At 36.2% G+C, this 20,650-nt stretch overlaps 1 protein-coding gene across 1 annotated transcript; it reads left to right on the top strand.

The window, feature by feature from the left end:
* The first annotated feature begins 6,542 nt into the window (after nucleotides 1-6,542).
* Nucleotides 6,543-20,393, top strand: LOC139727700 (reticulon-4-interacting protein 1 homolog, mitochondrial-like). Its single transcript, XM_071638681.1, has 8 exons — nucleotides 6,543-6,639; nucleotides 8,924-9,234; nucleotides 10,263-10,367; nucleotides 11,238-11,434; nucleotides 12,351-12,536; nucleotides 19,097-19,274; nucleotides 19,658-19,750; nucleotides 20,259-20,393. The coding sequence occupies exons 1-8, from the start codon at nucleotides 6,543-6,545 to the stop codon at nucleotides 20,382-20,384; spliced, it is 1,293 nt and encodes a 430-aa protein (XP_071494782.1). The 3' UTR covers nucleotides 20,385-20,393.
* Nucleotides 20,394-20,650: the final 257 nt, after the last annotated feature.

The following is a 20,650-nucleotide window of genomic DNA, read 5'->3' as shown; positions in this document are numbered from 1 at the left end:
CAACACATTTTCCTGTCCGTTTTTTGATACCAAATTGTAGCATAATGTAAAAGAAGACCCGCTCTTTCAGAAAGTATGAAAAAGTCAAGTTCGGCTAGGTTGACCCATTTCACTTATTTTCAGTCCTCACGCAAAATCAGTGTGTGCGACTTTATGTTCGCTTTGAGGTGCACGTATGGCAAGCCTTTTTTACATTTAAAGTTAATTTCTGACATCACAAATTCCATTTTGTGATATCAAAAAATAAAATTTTTGATATCAAGAATTCAATTTGTGATATCAAGAATTAAATTTGTGATATCACAAATTCCCGTAAGTGTAGCACATGAACTTAATTTGTGATATCAAGAAATCGAATTTGTGATATCACAAAATCCATTCTTGATATCACAAATTCAATTTGTGATATCAGAAATTCGAATTTGTGATATCTAAAATTCAATTTGAGATATCACTAAATGAATTTGTGATATCAGAAATTCCAATTCTTGATATCAAAAATAGGTTTCACGTGAAAAACCAATGGTAATTCGTGATATCACAAATTCGAATTTGTGATATCACGAAATAAATTTGTGATATCACTAATTTGAATTTGTGATATCAAGAATTCTTATTTGTGATATCACAAATGCGAATTTCTGATATCACAAATTCCATTTTGTGATATCATGAATTGAGTTATTGATATCACAAATTCGAATTTGTGATATCAGTAATTCACAGGGAATTCGAACGTTAGTTTTGCGCTGAAATTCAACTGTGAATTTGAGCGTTAGTTGAGCGCAGAAATACACGGGGAATTCGAGCGTTAGTTCAGTGCAGTAAATCCTTGTGAATTCGAGCGTTAGTTGAGCGCAGAAATACAAAGTGAATTCGAGCGTTAGTTTTGCGCTGAAATTCAACTGTAAATTCGAGCGTTAGTTGAGCGCAGAAATACACAGGGATTTCGAGCGTTGGTTCAGTGCACTAAATCCCTGTGAATTCGAGCGTTAGTTGAGCGCAGAAATACAAAGTGAATTCGAGCATTAGTTTTGCGCTGAAATTCAACTGTGAATTCGAGCGTTAGTTGAGCGCAGGAACACACAGGGATTTCGAGCGTTAGTTCAGTGCAGAAAATCGCTGTGAATTCGAGCATTAGTTTAGCGCAGAAATACAAAGTGAATTCGAGCGTTAGTTGAGCGCTGAAATACACAGGGAGTTCGAGCGTCAGTTTAGTGCAGAAACTCGCTGTAAATTCGAGCATTAGATTAGCGCAGAAATACAAAGGGAATTCGAGCGTTAGTTTTGCCCTGGAATTCAACTGTGAATTCGAGTGGTTTTGTTTTGTTGTGTGTTTTTTTAGCGCAGAAATACACAGGGAATTGGAACATTACTTTTGAGCTGATATTCAGATGGAAGGTATACTACTGCTAACTTTTTTTAGAACAATGTTCAAAATACCAATAACTATATATGAGAGATTTACACATCCATCATTCCCTAAATGATCGTCAAGGTATATTCGATGAATAATTGATACAAATCAATTGTTTTGCAACATGTTATCATGAATTCAATGATACTATGTTCACTTAGGGCCTACATTTAATTCATCGTTTTGGTCCTCAAATTGTCATCAATTACCACATTATTGTGGATTATGATACATTTTTCATGTGGTAATCCCCTTTACAGTAAGACTCTTCCACCAAATCGATGATAACTATGTGTGGTTGTATGTGTATGTGTGTTATAAAAGCATATACCATGTGTTTGTATTGCGGAGGACCGACCGAGGGCAATCAACAATCTGGTCTGTGTATGTCAGCAGCGGAGAATATAGAGAGAGAGACTGTGAGTCATGCGGGGTGCGAGAGGGAGTCGTAAACTTGCCAATTTAATGTCCACCACTGGTGTCGGCTGGTGGTCACATAAAGCAACGTGTTTCTCCTAAAGACATTTTCTCACTCCTCAAAATCAGTCCTCCAAAACAAAGGGGTGTATCCATTAAGACCAATAGTGTTGGGTGTACAGTTTGCCTGCCCCACTATGTTTATGATTTTGTAAAATAATTTAAAGTGTAATCATATAGGCAAGTTTATTCAAGAATCAAAACTGGGGAGAACAAAACTGGAATGCACAAGCCCAAAAGTCTTCAGACCAGATCAAGAAGAGTGAAGATATCCAGATCTTATGAGGAGTTTATGCAGCAGTATCCATGGTAAACAAACAGTTAGAATTTGTAGTAAGAAAAAAGCAGTGGTACGAAGGACTTCATTTTTGTTAATCTGCGCAATGAGAAATCTCTCTTATTAACCTCGGAGGACTAACAGGGGGAGGTCGGGAGAGAGTATCTTTCACGTGACAGAGTAAAGAGAAACGCAAACAAAAGTTGTAAGTCAACCAGTCTCTGTCAAATCAGTGGCGAGAAATGGAGAAAAAAAATATAATAATGCCTTTGAAGTAATTGACAACATATCAATAATGGCATTTTAGATATGTTGTTAAACGATTTATTTTCATCGATTCTTTTAAAACCAATTCCTAATCACTTTAAATGAAGACGAGTTGCCAAAACTCTTCATTTAGGTTTTTTTTTGTAACTATCGTTATATACTATGAAAAGATAACACCTGAAATTCCATAGGAATATCTGCGCTAAACTAATGCTCGAATTCACAGTGTATTTCTGCGCTCAACTAACGCTCGAATTCATTGTTGAATTTCAGCGCAAAACTAATGCTCGAATTCCCTGTGTATTTCTGCGCTCAACTAACGCTCGAATTCACAGTTGGACTTCAGCGCAAAACTAATGCTCGAATTCCCTGTGTATCGTTTTTCTGCGCTCAACTAACGCTCGAATTCACAGTTGAATTTCAGCGCAAAACTAATGCCCGAATTCCCTATGTATTTCTGCGCTCAACTAACGCTCGAATTCACAGCTGAATTTCAGCGCAAAACTAATGCTCGAATTCCCTGTGTATTTCTGCGCTCAACTAACGCTCGAATTCACAGTTGAATTTCAGCGCAAAACTAATGCTCGAATTCCTTGTGTATTTCTGCTCTCAACTAACGCTCGAATTCACAGCCTAATTTCAGCGCAAAACTAATGCTCGAATTCCCTGTGTATTTCTGCGCTCAACTAACGCTCGAATTCACAGTTGAATTTCAGCGCAAAACTAATGGTCGAATTCCTTGTGTATTTCTGCTCTCAACTAACGCTCGAATTCACAGTTGAATTTCAGCGCAAAACTAATGCTCGAATTCCGTGTGTATTTCTGCGCTCAACTAACGCTCAAATTCCCGTTGGTTTTCTGCACTGAACTAAAGCTCGAATTCCCTGTGTATTTCTGCCCTCAACAAACGCTAGAATTTACGGTTGAATTTCAGCGCAAAACTAATGCTCGAAATCAAATTATTTCTTTGCGAAAGATATGTGCTGAAATTCCATGTAAATTAATGATATCACAAATTGGAATTAGTGATATCACAAAATGTATTTCTTGATATCAAGAATGTGATTTCGTGATATCTCGAATTGAATTCGTGATATCACGAATTTAATTTGTGATATCACTAATTCGATTTCGTGATATAAAAAATTGGTTTTACGTGTAAACCAAAGGGTATTTGTGATATCAAAAATTGAATTTGTGATATCAGAAATTCGAATTTTTGATATCACGAAAGGGAATTCGTGATATCAGAAAAATTTTTTAAAAAGTAATATGGCTTGCCATATGCACGGTCACAAATGGTCAGCACGTTGCAAAGACCCATATAAGAAATATGCAATAAGCGTAAAATTCTGAAAAAAAAAAGTTCATACGTTTCTTTTCAATGTTAGGCTTAGGTACATTTGAAGATTACAACATTGTAAGACTACGTGAATGCATCGTATTGTTGTGTTTTTGTAATAAGCCACTACGTCTGCATCATATGCCTTTTTTCTTTCTTAATTACTTGATTTCTTTCATTCATTTTCTTTCGTTTCTCTGTCTGTCAGTGTTGACAGGGGAGCGACAGAGAATTCAAGAAAATGACAAATTATTATCTTATACATTATAATACAAACAATATTTCACGTATTCCCTGATGAAGAATAATTTAGAGGCGATAACGATGAGAATAAATATTTAGAATGACGATATTATCATTATATGCTAACGAAGTGGCCTTTTGAAGTTGAATTTGCTTATATCACGTGTACACTTTAACGTGGTATCTTGAAATAGGCGTATACATGGGTTGTATTTAGTATACTTATGATAGTGCATATAATATATTTAATATGTTTAATAATATATTATATATTTTATATATAAGTATAAAGAGAAGTAATGATTTTTTTTTCTCGTACAGTCCCGGCTGGAAAGAACAAAGTTTCCCACAGTGTGTTCACACTGTGTTCACGTAGATGACTGCCGACATTTAAATTGAATTGAATTGAATAAGTGAAAACGCTCGAATTTAACAATGTGAAGATTATTTCACACTGTGGTGTGGATTTTCACATGGTATTTACACAGTACTGTTCTGTTTCACACTATGCATTGATGATTTACCCTTTGAATTTGTGATTCGCAATGTATTCACACTGTTAAAACACTCGAATTTAACAGTGTGAAGAGATTTCACACTGTGTTCACAATGTGTTCACACAGACTGTGTTTCACATTGTGTATCACACTGTGGGACACAGTGTTCTTTCCAGCAGGGTTCTACATACACTGGATCGAAATATCATGTATATTATAGTTAACAGTTGAATTCTTAGGCAACTAAGCTGGCAGTGTTGTGATTTGGCATCGTACGTCATGGGATTAGCGGTAGGTACTTGTGCTTTGTGGGGGTTCATATACAATGTAACTTGCAAAACATGTTGTATCGGAGAAGATATACAGATGAAAAACATCGCACAAACTGTTAGCAGCATGGTATGTTCTCAAATTTCTACAATGTTTAAATTGATTTCCTGTGCAAGCTGTTTGTTGATATGAAAGATTGATTTGAAAATAAGTAATGTCAACATATAGTTATGCATTTCGTGTTGGTATTTTGTGCAGAGAATGCTCACATTGTCGGTACGCTTTTGCCATTGTCAGCAGTATGTTGCTCAAGGGCCTTTACTAAATAATGTTTTATACTTATTACGTATATATTACAGTAACTTGCGGCAAATTATTGAGATAGAACGTAAAACTAAACAACCATAATGTAAGATTTACAAACCTGCCAGAATTTACAACTTGAAAGCAAAGCAAGTGGTAAAATACGTTTTACCAGGAACAACTTAGGAAGAACGAGTCCTAAAATTATCCAGCGGGTTGAGTCGTGAGTACTAATATTGCGCGTGTATTGACGTAATGTTTGTTAAAGGTACTGTTTAACTTTTGGAGCAGTTATTTAAAAAAGAATGTTCGAGTTATATTTAATGCACATGTCTAGGTCAGCTGTATCACAAAACATCCTACCACGGAAAAAATTGCAATAAAGCCTAAAATATAGAGAGATATCACTATTTTTCTCATTTATAAACCATAACTGCAGACGGTTAACTATTGTTCACCTTTTGTATAATCTACAGAACTTAACATTGATTATAGTGATTACCATTTTTACACTGGTTGTTTCTATCCCAAACTCACATGTCACAACTACTTTGAAGCACTGAAGCTGAGTTTTTGCCTTTCATCTGCAAATGGTAAACAATGCCTTTAATGATAAAATTAAAATTCATCTGGTATTTTCCAAGAACATTTACAATCATATGAGAATATCTGGAAATTGTTATATCTATCCATCTTTTGGATATACATCATCAAGCCGTATTTCAAGGCCATATAAAATGTAATCAGAGTCTCCCTTGTTTCTTAAGAGAAAGCATCCTACAGGGGAACTTGAAACGCATGAAATTATCGGAATAGCACACTTGAGTAGACATCAAATTCAAATTCAAACAAGCAGTAGGGCCTATAATGTGTCATTTAGGTCTGAAAAAGAAGGGAACGTGGACTTTTCAACGTTGGAGATGTCTATTTTTTTATTTCACTTTGTGCTTGAAATCCTTTATCTGCTTGACTTCTACTAATATTCGGAAAGAAAAAAAAAAAACAAACAAGCACTTGGTTGTCAATTGGACCTAGGGGTCCTTAATATTACGCTCGACCGCCGGGGTCATCTGATGGCTATTTGTCTTTTCGTTTCCACCAGTATTAGCTTTGTGTGATCACACATAAACACACGTACACACAGACACAGACACAGACACAGACACACAAACGCACACACACACACACACACACACACACACACACCTGGAGACGAGACACACACCGTTACACATTTCAACCGACAGCTAGGTATATGCCCTCTTCTGCAGCTCCTTCCTGTTATCCCGACGACGTGAGACAAGTGTGGACGTAAAATTGCTCTCTCTCTCAGTAGGATCGAGTCACGTGCTATTAGTTAATGGTATAGAGTCATAGTATTATATGAATTCATAAAACGTGACAAGACGCCCATAGTCTCTGTATCCTTTGGATGTCAAAGTACATACGATGGCTTCGCAGCCGCTGCTAGTCTGTGTTCTGCTGGTATCTCCGCTTGCGATCTTCGTCTTTCCCCAGGATGGTGTTCGGTGTGGAACCATACACAGTAAGCAAACGATGTATCTTCCTTTGATATTAATGTTTCTTCAACAGAAGCAGCAGCTATTGCTCGTTTCACTCTCACCCCCAGTCACACCCACCCCACTGCATACATAGACACACACACGTGCAATCACCATCTCGGTGCAAACTTTAAGTAGGGTCTATTGAGATTATCAGTAGTCAAAAGTATCAGAGTGATACTTTCTCTTAACATGTAATAGAACAAACGCTCGTCAACATTGCGGGGTTTTTTTTCCATTCCAAATAACCCAGTTTGATAGTGCACTATTGATATGTCATAATGAGTGGGCGCGCTTACGTGGGATAGTTGTCTCTGTGCGTAGGCCTACCAGGGATATTGTGTAGGTGGACTAACCGGGAGTGACAGAACAGGTTAGAGAATGCATTGTATTCATTCACTTACATTAACGTTAGAGAATACATTGTATTCATTCGTGTACATTAACGTTAACATGTTTGTTAACTTAAACTATGAGACGTTATTGTACAAATGGAAGCGCACGTTGCAGTGCCTTAAAAGCAAAGAGTACCCAGTGTTTAATCCACTTGGATTGTCAAGGACATATGGCTTTGGTAAGACAATTATCAAGACAACAATTCCACTGCTGCAGGACATTTCTCTATCGAGTTTTGAGCAATACACCAAGTAAAATGAATAATATTGTGTTCAAAGTGAATTTACATATTCTTGATGTCACCTTTGGGTTAAGACATAATTCGAATGTATAGATACTATATATCTCAGCTTTAACACGTCAAAGAAACTGCCGTCTAAATAACCTTTTCGCAATTGCAATGGCTTTGGTGATGGAGAAAACATTATTTAACGGTGTCTTAGTCATGGTATGAGTCAGTTTCATATCGTAATCATACTAATGGTGTTATTTCCAGACGTATCCACATGCGGACAGTCCCTTTACTGTTTTGATCAAAATGTGATAATAGGTTACACATTTTTTAGAAATATCTTTTTTTTTTATGCAACCAAAAAAACAAACAAGCAAAACAAACAATATAAATAATGTACAAATGATAGGGTATGGATTGATATTTGTTTGTTGCCGGAAAGTCTCTTAAACCCAACAGAAGGCAGATGTATCATGTATACGTGTATATTCTTTGGCTAGCCCCATAATGGCAAACCCCACCAGCAATAATTCCGATGCAAATTCTATCGCTCTTCACATAGTGCGCTTGCGGCATTAAATTGTCTTTCGATTGAAGGGTGTACTGCGGGAAAAAATAATAATACTGCGTAAAGAACATGGTACGCTTCTCTCTCTCTCTCTCTCTCTCTCTCTCTCGCTCTCTCTCTTCATCTCTCTATCTCCTTGTGTGTGTGTGTCTCTCTCTACCCCTTTACACATGCAAGAAGAGACCTAGACAAAATCAAATTCTTTTTTTTTTTAATGCCTATATTTGCAACGTACAAGTCGAAATGTGTCGCGGCATCAATGTTTTGTGATATCCCCGATCATATCAGGGCAATTTACCAGCGAGGGCACCCCCGGCTTAATACTGGTTAGTAATAAAGTTATAGAGTAAAGATTAGGGTTAAAGTAAGGTTTAAGGTTAGAGTTTAGGTAATAGGGTTAGGATTACGTTAAAGGTAGGGAATCCCATTTGCATGCCTTAAATGAAGAGTTGTATAAATACAGTGGTATATTGAAGAGAGTATCATTTTAGAAACTCCCATAAAGTATTGAAAGTGGAAGGTAACATTTAGTACACTTTTATTGACCGTTAGATTTTGAATTGATTTTTTTTCGGGGCTCACCGTAAATTCCAGTACATTACTAGGCTACCTTTGCAGACCCATGCACTGCATGTGTGTCCATCATGTATATTTTGTGAAGAAAGTTCATCAAAACTTACAAACATTTCTATAAACATTCTTGCCACACACTCTATATGTTATTACATCAGCTCTTATACTTTTAGATTTGTGTTTATAGATAAAAGATACAGAAGACTGCAACAAAAAAGGCATAAGTGTGGCTGACACACAGAACTACTGAATAGTTGAGTTTTGTGCATTATTCAAATTCTAGATAACTGTTGACTTCCAAATTTCTCAGCAGTGGCCTAAACAAGTCCCCTGAGGTTCATATTTAATGTTTTGCTGCATTTTAGGAGGTCTGTAAAAGGTATCCCCTACCTTTAAGGATTAGGATTAGTGTTAGGGTCAGTAGAAGGGTTTGGGTAATTGCCCATCGGTAGTTGCCCGAGACTCATCTCCGATTTATTATAATGCTTTTCAATTACAGTTACAAAATTTGCCTGGAAGGCCGGGGTCCAAGTAGTGACAGCCGCTTGCCTGTACAAACTATCTAATGCCAAACCGACAAGGAAACCAAGAGGAGTGTATTTTTCATCCACGGCGACAATGAGGGCGCTGATCTTTCGAGAGTATGGAGCCAGCGCCGTTGAGCTGCAAACTGAACATCCTCGCCCGAAAATCGTCAACCCCGATGACATTCTTGTTAGCGTGCGCGCCGCGTCCGTTAATTCCATCGACCATCTCCTCATCTCGGGATTCGCGCGTTCTGAGTTTGACAGACAACGCGCTCGACGGCAGGCAAGGATTATGTTATATAGACAAGCATTTGACGCTCGAATAGCTCTCAAGATTATCAAAGGAATGGTGTAGTTTTGGTTGAGATGGGGCTCAAAGATATGGTACAGTTTCGGTAGAGGTGTAGATCTTGAGGTTTCCGACATTTTCCAATGAATATTTTTTTGAGATGATTAAAAACCTCTCATGAAATATGTAAGAACATGTGATTTTAAGAGGAATTTAAAAGTTTATTTCATGAAAATTGATTTTGAATGGCTGAGATTTCCAAAGCAAAGCAATCCAAATAAAAGGTGCGACCCACCTTTTATTTGGATTGCTTTGTTTTACTTCGTTTTTTTTTTATATCAAAGCTGTTTCAAAATCGATTTTCATGAGATAAACTTTAGATTCTTTTTAGAATTGTATGCTCTTTAATATTCTACAAGTGCTTTCTAATAAAATTAAAAGCTGAATTCCCATCTTAACCAAAAGTATACTATTCCTTGTAATATCAAATGAGTAAATCTGATTGCAAACTAATGTGAATCTTTCCTTTTTACCAAAGGAGAAGATACAGTGTAAGAACGAACATCTATATAAATTTGTGATGTAAGCGGGATATTCCACAGAAATGTCTTACCAGGGAGGTAGGTCTTGCTCACTGTGCCAGCATGTAATTTCCTTCCCGAACTTTATGACTGTACTTATTACATGTAATTATACTCGAGACACACTGTGCAGCTATCGCTATAATGGAATGTACATGTATTTCATAAACTCTGCAGAAAATCAAAGAATTTAATCGTTCCATATCGGCGGTTACCATATCTCTCCCTATCCATCTCTCTCTATATGATATCGTCAGCTCCCCCCCCCCCCTCTCTCTCTCTCTGTATCCTTTTCTCCACCTCATTATGCATATATATATATATATATATATATATATATATATATATTCCATTTTCATCACAAGTCACAACAAATGCTCCTTACAACTATTTTATCAAATTTTTGATAAACATCGTCCATAATATATGCATTGCACCTAGTTGCCATATGGCGGAGCCGAACTTCCATTCGTTCTCGGTCGGGACTGCTCTGGAGTTGTCGTAGCGGTTGGTTCATCCGTCACTAAGTTTCAGGTCAGTGATGAGGTGAGGAAAAAAGACATGCGTAGTTTTTAATACAGTATTAGTGGAGATGAGAATTGGGCTTTTAACTTTTTGCGAGATACCAAGAAAACACTTATAATATGGTACAGAGCATACCATTTTAAGAGGAATTCAAAGTTTATTTGATGAAAATCGGGTGTGGAATGAATGAAACATCCAAAAACAGAGTAAAACAAAGCGATCGTAATAAAGTGTGGGTCCCACACTTTATTAGAATCGCTCTTTTTTGGATATCTCAGCCATTTCAAAACCAATTTTCATCAAATAAACGTTGAATTCCTCGTAAAATTACATGCTCTTTCATATTTCATAAGAGGTTTCTCATTATCTCACCAAAAATGTTAGAAACCTGAAATTAGGTCTCAACCAAAACTGTACGATCCCTTTAACTTCATAAAGTGACACTCACTCTACTTTCCGATTTCCTGTAATTTGCTCGTTGCACCGTTCACGGGTGAAGAGATGAGATTAGTGAAATTGAGAGTAGAAAGTTGGAAGATACAGAAACTGAAAGGTCGAAGTTGTTGTTATTGTTGTTGTTGTTGTTTTGTGGGATTTCCTGAGCGGGTGGGGTCCTTCCAATTATCTTGGTCGTTCTGCGTGTGCACCTTATTTAGGGCGTGTGTGTGCATATGTGTGTGTATGCGCTAGTGTATATGAGTGGATATATAAGCACTTTGCATTAAAGGAAGTTAATTGTGTATAACATGTGTTCAAGAGAAAATGTGTGCTTCTTGAATAATAAAAACATTCCATTTGTAACAATGTAAGAACATCAGGCTCAACAGTGTGGTAAGAAATGTACACGAGAGCTTGTTAGTTTGTTTGCTTGTTTGTATCGTCTCTTGACAGGTGTACCTGGCCCTCGGTGCTGCAGACACCCCCGGTACATTTGCCGAGTTGGTATTGGCCAAGGAGTACATGGTTGCTAGGAAACCACGCACCCTGAACCACTCATCCGCCGCGTCACTGCCATATGTCGCAACTACTACATGGAGCGCACTAGTCGAGAAATGTGGTCTGGGACCCGAGTCTACTGCGGGTAAAAGGTAACGAATCTCCTTGTCTGGGATGTATTGTACATAATATTGGGTCCCGGGCAATTACCCCCTGGGTAATTATCCCAGAACCTTCCCCTGACCCTAACCCTAATCCTCAATCCTGAGCCTAAACATTGCCCTAACCCAAACTCTAACCCTAAACAAGAGTCTGAAAATGATCTTTACTCTGCTAACGTTATCACTAAACAAAACTTACCGGTTGCTCAAATACTTATTAGAAGAATAAAATCAATGATATAAGATTATCATTGTTTATGATAAACAGCTTAATAACAAATTCGAAGTCATTTGGAATTGATATTGAAAGTCAGTCCTGGTCTTGTGTGATTGCCTATTTTCTTGGCCAGAATGTAGGAACTTTCTGATATGTTATTATCTACAATATTATGTACACATTATGTTTTAACTTAACCCTCTTAAATTGTCAGACTATATTGCAAAGTAATCCTTGCCCCTGTGTCGAAACTTTTATTTCATATTGTGTTTAGAAAAGACTGATCTTTTTTTTTACTTGTTTGTGTCACTTGTGTCACATTAGAACATTTTTTTAACGAATGTTAAGTCTAGATTTTAGTGAAATTAGGAATTCCTGCGTCAGCAGGTACATGTTTTTACAAATGATTTATACCACATAATATGTTATATTATTTCATGTGAAGATATATCGATCTATCAATATCCTTGCGGAATAAGAGGCAAAATCTAAAGATTATAGGAAATTATGTACCATGTGTCAATTACCATGTATATATATATATATATAATATCATACAAAATCATATATATAATCTTAAGAAAATGTGTAGTGAAATATCACCTGTGTTTTGCATATATGATGAAATTTCTGTTCTTTGAAGCAGCTGTACTACAGCAGGAATTACACTTCATTTTTATTTTTGAACAGGGTGTTGATATTGGCGGGAACAGGAGGTGTTGGTTCCTTTGCTATCCAGTTAGTCAAGACTTGGGGTGGTCACGTGACAACAACTTGTGCTACCGACGGCGTCCCTATGGCGATGAGCCTTGGTGCAGACGACGTCATCGATTACGTCACGGACAACCTTGAGGAGGCATTGTCCCTAAGAGAGAGGTAATAGTCATGATGTCATAATCAAGGAGGAGGAAAGAATGCGCTTCAACTTTAATAGGCGCTTTGTGCTAAAAGGAGACCTCCGGGTGATTTTTTAGACTTTTCCATGCGAACAGGTATAAATTGGTTATACAGTACCGAGTACGGATTTTCAGAATATTGGGTTGAGGAATAAGAATGTTTTCAAAATTCGCGACAAATTGCAATAAACAAGGATGATGGCATGGCAGCCTCACCATAAGAATGCATGAGTTGGGGCTCAAGGAAGCAGAACAAAAGAAAAAGGTATGCATACATTCTACAAAATGGAATTACACTGCTACATTTCTGAAATGTGTGAGGCTCCTATATCATCCAGACTGCTCAGTGTAATTTGTTAAGGATTTTTCAAAGTATTGTTTCTCTGTTCAAGGACCACAATAGATTCCCCAAATCTCTGCAGGGAGCTGACGATTTATGTACTACATGATGTGAAATTATGAAAATCGTCTGGAGGCCCCCTTTAAATTGGCGATCCGTATCAGCTAAATGTTAGTTAAAGAAGTATTCAAAAAGTAGTTAGTTAAAGTAGAATTCAAGGAACTTTTGAAAATGTGAAGTTTCTGTAATTTTTGCAAGACACTTCTTGAGCTGCAGTCAATATGAATAGGGAAAATAAGTGAGTTGATAGTGTCCTCACCTCACAACTTCCCATACATCAGTTCTCTCTCATTTGTGCATTCATAACAATAATTGTTCGAGAACTGTTTTGCAAAAATTGGTGGATCCTTACAATTCAAAATCGAAGTTTTGCCCAATTTAGGTCAAGTTTCACTACTTAACATGAAAATATTCGTCGTAGAAGCCGAACATAGCATTTCACCGGCAACCGTACATATTATTTGGTCGACATGTTTGTATATCATTCTCCAGTTTTGCCTCAGGTACAGAACATAGCCAATGGAAGCAATATTTTATCACGTTTTCGCTCCATCTTGAAGATAATTAGTCATTTACAAATTGCGTCTTCTTATACTTCATATGTGACCGTGCATCACAAAACAAACATAAAGTCGCACCCCTTGATTTTACGTAAGGACTCAAGAAAGGTGAAATGGGTGAACCGAGTCAATCTTGAGTTTTCCATATTTTCTGAAATAGCTGTTCTTCTTTTACATTATTCTTGAGTTTGGGATCATAAATTGAATTGCAAAGAGGGTTTTCGGCAGTTTTTCTACATTCCCTTTTTCTGGTAGAGTATTGTAATCAGGTTTTTCTGAGAGGCCCCTTTCATTTCTTGAAAATTCTTTGCACCCTCTTCACTTTCAACTCTAATAACTTTTGACAGGATAACGCTACTGCTCAGAAAGTTGACATTTATCATGATAAGAATGTGGTAATAGACCATGCTCAATTTCAGCTTAATTTGATAATCTCTTAATTGCTGGTGCTACCGTGGTTAACATCATGTTTTTGTCCCATTCATGGCACAAGTAGCACGGCTTAGTGAAGATTAAGCACTTGAATAGACCCTATACTTCAGAGCCTCTTTTCTCAGTTCACACTTTCCAGAGTGTGTGCTTTCTTTGCAGTATTTATATAGGTTAGGAGTATCCATTTGAATTGAGTTATACATCATTTTAAAGGTTAGATTCTGTTCTTTCAGAATCTGTCCTTAACTAAAAATCCATTTCTGGTGACCTTTTGTTTGTTTTGTGGTGCAGGGTCACATATAGCTCAAAAATACCACTCAAGCAACAATCATAAAAGGACCCTGTGTCAAGCGTAATAAAGTATGTACAATGAAAAGCGAGACGAACATAATTATGTAATATCATTAAACACCTGACAAGCAATTTATTATTATGTAAATGCATAAATAAAACAAAAACAAGTGAAGCGTGGTTTCTACAGTTACTGCGTTAGGTTGAATATTCTATCAAAATGGAGATTGAGGTTGTCTTTATACATTTTGTGAATATCTGTAATGAAGAGGCTGTGTGGATGAATGGGTAAATAATAATAATGGGTATAGATAATAATAAGTGAGTATTACATCATGTATTCCTGCAGTATTCATATGAAAAAGATCAGTTCTTATAGTAAATTAGAGATAAAGGTGTTTGCAACTCACAAGGAAGGGCATCATTGGTGTAGCAGAATCATCCATAAAAATGACAATAAATTGTAATACTTCACATGTAGCCTTCATATTACCAAATTATTGTGGCCACTGTACCTGAAGTTGTCATCAACATTGCATGGTACTACACAAAATACATGGCCCCAGAACAACCATTCTCAACTTTGCACTCAAATCCTCATGACTCATAACAACGATCATCCTGACCAGGGTATCATAAGTAATCACAGTAAATACTACACTATTTCGGATTTCAATAATATGTTCAAATCTTCACTTGATTCCACTGCAAGTCATGTTAATAATTCCCGTAGTAATTCCACAAATAGGAATGATGACACTAATTATAACCCCATTAAAGATTTTAGCTTATTCCACTGGAATGCTAGAAGCTTAAACAAAAATTTTGATTCATTTGAACTACTTCTTCTTTCTTTACAAAATTTTCCCTTTTCCGCAATCGGTATAACTGAAACTTGGCTAGGGCACACGTCTCCAAATTTGTTTAGCCTTGATAGATATAAAATATTTCGCTCTGATCGTAAGAGAGGTAGAGGGGGAGGGGTAGCCCTATATATATATAACGAACTGCGAGTGAAAATAAGAACTGATATTCATATTGAAGGTTGTGAAAGCTTGTTTGTGGAAATCATTAATGATAAAATGAAAAATAAGATAATTGGTGTTATATACAGGCCACCAAATCATAAAACCGAAATGTTTTTAGAAAATTTTGATGAATGCCTCAACACGATTACACAAGAAAATAAGGAAATTTATATTATGGGCGACTATAATATTGACATGACGAAAATAGATACTTTAGCGGTAAAATTAAAAACTATTCTTTTTTCATATGCTTTCCATTCCCATATTGATAACCCAACAAGAATATCCCAAACATCTAAAACCTTGTTGGATAATATTTTTTCTAATAATTTTTCTGTAAATAAATTCATTAATGGTATTTTATATTATGATATATCTGATCATTTACCGATATTCATTATTCTTCGTTATTCTGAAAACGTCAAAAGTATTTCAAAACCCAGGCCGATAATGTACAGAAAAGAATCAGACGAGAATATTGAATTACTTAATCTTGATTTAGTGAAGGAAGAATGGCAAGAAGTGTATCTTCAAAATAACGCCGATAAAGCTTATGATATTTTCCTAGATAAACTTTTATATTATTATCGAAAAAAACATTCCTTTAGTTAAGAAAAAAAAAACACGCAGAAAGAACAAACATCCCTGGATTACAAAGGGAATCATCAATTCAATAAAAACCCGTAATAAATTGTATAAACTGGCGATTACTACCCACAATACAAAACATTTTACAGATTACAAAAAGTATAGAAATATACTCAGTATTTTGATTCGTATTTCTCGTAAAATGTATTATTCTGATAAGTTTGATAATCAAAAGGATAACGTAAATGGTTTATGGGAAACTATATATGAAATAACAGGTAAAAATAATAAGGAAACATCGTCCGTTTTTTATAATGACAACAAAGAACTCATAAACCCTGATGAAATATCTGATGCTTTTAACTCATACTTCGTAAATATTGGCCCCCAATTAGCTTCAAAAATAAAAAACAAACATGTTCATTCAAACTTTACTGAATTTCTTCCACCAAACTGCGACAAATCCCTTTTCTTTACCCCAACAGATGAGGAAGAAATATTGGAGATTGTTAACAGATTAAAGCCAAGTAGATCTAGTGGCCATGATGAAATAAGTGTTTATATACTGAAGAAAATCATCAAACAAATAACCACACCTTTATCTTACATTTTCAATCTTTCACTGTCTTCTGGAATATGCCCAAACTCATTAAAAATTGCGAAAGTAGTTCCAATCTTCAAAAGAAAAGACGACCCTTCTCTTTTAACAAATTATAGACCAATATCGTTATTACCTAGTATTTCTAAAATTCTGGAAAAATTACTCATAAACGCCTGTACATTTTTCTTCATGTAAATGACCTACTTATACCTAATCAGTTTGGATTTAGAAAGGGCCATTCTACCGATTTAGCTATAATTCAATTGTTAGATAAGATTACTGAATCTTTTGCAAATAAAAAACATTTTATAGGAATTTTCATGGATTTATCAAAGGCTTTTGATACCATAGATCATGATATATTAATTTACAAATTAAAAAGATATGGTATTCGTGGTTTAGCACTTTCTTGGATTATTGATTATTTATCCAACAGAAAGCAATATGTACTATTTAAGTCATCTAAATCTCCGAATTCTAATATTGTATGTGGTGTTCCCCAGGGATCAATTCTTGGCCCCCTACTGTTCCTTGTATATATTAATGATATAATAAATACATCAAAAACTCTTAAATTTATACTTTTTGCGGATGATACTAATATTTTTTACTCCCATGAGAACCTTGAAACACTGTTTAATACTCTGAACACGGAAATAGACAAAGTCTCCCGATGGTTTATATGTAATAAATTATCCCTTAATGTCTCTAAAACAAATTTTATACGTTTCAAACCTACTGCTTCACAGAACATTAACAGCAGTTATAATATCAATATTGATGGATTATCTTTAACTGAAGTAAGATTTACTAAATTCTTAGGAATCACAATTGACTCGAGTTTAACTTGGAACGATCACATTCATAATATCCACACGTCTGTCTCAAGAACTGTAGGAATTTTATATCGACTGAAAAACTTCATTTCTCAAAATTCCCTGACTATTCTATACAATGCATTGATCTTACCACATATCACATACTGCAATATCGCTTGGGGAAACTGTGGCTCAACTAAAATTAATCCAATTTTTACTCTCCAAAAACGTGCTGTACGTTTGATTACCAATTCCCGTTACTTATCCCCATCCAATTCCCTATTTCGTCAACTAAAAACATTGAAAATTGAGGATCTTCACGCCTTTCAAACTGCTGTTTGTATGTATAAATATACATTTAATTGTCTTCCAAAAATTTTTGATGGCTTCTTCACTCCAAATTTCACCGTTCATTCATATCCAACACGTCAGTCGTCCGATTACCATCTCGAAAACCCCAGAATCATTTTAGCTCAAAAATCATTAAAGCACAATGGACCAGATATTTGGAATTCTTTACCCCCTAATTTAAAACAACGTACGTCGTTGAACATTTTCAAACGAGAACTAAAAAACACCCTCATAATCCAGTATACTTCTGACACATAAATATTCATACCACCTGGTCAACAAACACCCTAAACAATGAGTTCACGGCCATAACTGAAGTAACATTCACCTCATCACACTGATACACAAAATAACACTCAACGTACAAACCAAGATTCATCCCAACACAATGCACACCGCACTGCACCGCACGCCCTTCGCACAATTACTTCCCACTCAGTGAGTGGCAAGATTTTCTTTATGTATCTCTTCGTTGAGCCCATTGCACAATTACCCCCCACTCAGTGAGTGGCAAGATTTTCTTTATGTATCTCTTTACCTGGGGCCATCATCCTCGTCAAGCTTAGCTTATGATAATGGTCCCCTGCATTTCATTTTTATCATTTCCTATTGCTTCCTTTCATATATGATATTCGTTCTTGAAAAAAAGAAAAGAAAATGTATGTAAGATCCAAACGTTACGAATATTAGCTGTGTAAATGACTATGTAAGTATTTTGTTGATTTGTTGATTTGTATTGATTTTGAAATGCAGAAATAAAAACTGAACTGAACTGAAATCATTGTAATCCGTCATGGTTAGTAAATTATGCATATTTGATATGATTTTTTAAACAATTTTACTGGGAATATGTTTTCCCGTGGGAAATCAGTGCTATCAAATCCAATCAAATATCACCCCTCGCGATGATGATAAAACAAGAACACGATGAAATGCGCCCACTAGAAAGAACACAGTGTCTCACAGTGTGTTCAGAGTGTGGTCACATAGTTGACTTAGTGAAAACGTTCGAATTTAACAATGTGGAGATGATTTCACACTGTGGTTGGGTTTTCACAGAGTGTTCACATGGTAATGTCCTGTGTCATACTGTGAATTGATGCTTTACAATGTGTTCACATTGTCAAAACGCTCGAATTTAACAGTGTGAAGAGATTCCACACTGTGTTCATATTGTGTCACACTGTGTTTCTCACACTGTTAGATTTTGCGTTCTTTCCAGCAGGTTTTCCTCTCCACATCAAGCCAATTCACATTATACATTTTCAAGAATTTAACAACATTCTGTTCATTGGGATCTCAAATCAATCGTTGGTATCATGGCTGCCACTGGAGCACGGAGTTGCTACCAACGTCTTTGCTACCTGTCTCAGGTTATTATATTATGCAAATGTTGAAATTGATCTTTGTCTTACCATTCCTCTTATCATATCCACATTACTTTTCCTCACACGACAATGGTCCAATAAAGATTCGATGTAGTATTTGTCACACTGGGACCAGCTTTCTACCAGCTTTCGCGCTCGGTTTTGGTCGAGGGAGGGCGTGCTGTCACCATCGTCGTCCCGTTTGTTGCAAACTTCGACAAGTACGGCAAGATTCTCGGCACGCTCAAGAATATCTCATTGATCTTTGCTTGGAAATTACAGGTGAGCAAAGGAGACAAACAGGAAGTACGAAAGGGAAGCAAAACAAACGAAAACGAAAAAAAAAACAACATCTGATGTTGGGGTGATGAGCTGATTTGAAACAAGATCATTGTTCATGAACGTAGAGAGTGAAAATAGTTATGATTTTATAGCTATATTCCCTTCAATCTACGAAATTTTTCAGCGGATCAAACGATTGAATCAGCAGAATACTGTCAGAGTAAATCTTAAAAATACCAAGGGTTTTTGTCCCTAAGGATATCAACTTTTGCATTACTCAACAGTTTGTTTTTATATAAAGATACAGTTTTCAGCTGGAATATTACAGATGCATTTTTGTTTGGTTTGGTTTTGTTCGGAATCATTACCAACCATTACTACAGAACTTTTTGACTGGGCGGAACTTCATGATTTCCTTCAATCAACCAAACGGCAGCGCCCTGGAACAAGTATCGACACTTGTGGATGAAGGCAAGGTAAGAATTGGTTGTCTTGCTTTACTACGTGTTCCTCTTTGCCAGGGGTTACAGTACAACGCCTACTTATGTGGGGGGGGGGGGATATGTTGAAATGACGGTATAATGTTGGTTGAGGTGAAAATTCAGCTTGGAACTTTTTGCGAGATACTTAAAAAATCACTCTGTGAAATGTTGAAGAATTCTATGAGGAATTGATAGTTTATTTTGATGAAAAATGAAATGGCTGAAATATCCCAAAAAAAGAAGACAAAACAATCCTTATAAAAGGTGGTTCCCATTACCGTGTTTTTAGGATCGATTTGTTTGGAATATCTCAGCCATTTCCAAACCAAATTTTATTAAATACACTTTGAATTCCTCTTAGAATTTTATGCTCTTTCATATTTCATTAGAGGTTTCTCATTATCGCACAAAAAAATCCACAAAATCCACAAAACTAGGTCACCTCTTCAAACATTTGCTGTAGTTGTTGTTGTTGTTTCTCTTCTGTGATAACCCTATGCAGATTAAGCCGGTGGTGCAACGGGAGTTCAACTTCGAGTCGACCAACGAGGCCCTCGAATTCACAAGGCGGGGACATGCCCGGGGAAAAACAGTCGTCGTCATGCCCCATGCTGTAACGTCATCGTGAATTCATTGACAGGACACACGCGTTAAGGAGTATCGTAAAACTTTATACTTGCCGTAAATGTGGTTTAGATGGTTTCAGTATCACAACCTGTAAATCAAAGTAACTGTAAATGTTAATAGAACTTTGGTCAGAATAATGTTTTATTGAAGTATTTTGTTTCTGCGCTTATTCCCAATTCCAGTTCACCGTACAAAAACCTTAGGATATCGGGAGTATAAAAGATGAACAGTAACGTGAATTCCCAGTGACCCTCAATTTTACAAAAT

Source organism: Diadema antillarum, unplaced genomic scaffold, assembly GCF_040938485.1.
Source record: "Diadema antillarum isolate AM-2024a unplaced genomic scaffold, OU_Dant_1.0 seq00000143_RagTag, whole genome shotgun sequence".
Lineage (NCBI taxonomy): Eukaryota > Metazoa > Echinodermata > Echinoidea > Diadematoida > Diadematidae > Diadema > Diadema antillarum.
This window is presented reverse-complemented; position numbering and strand designations above follow the sequence as displayed.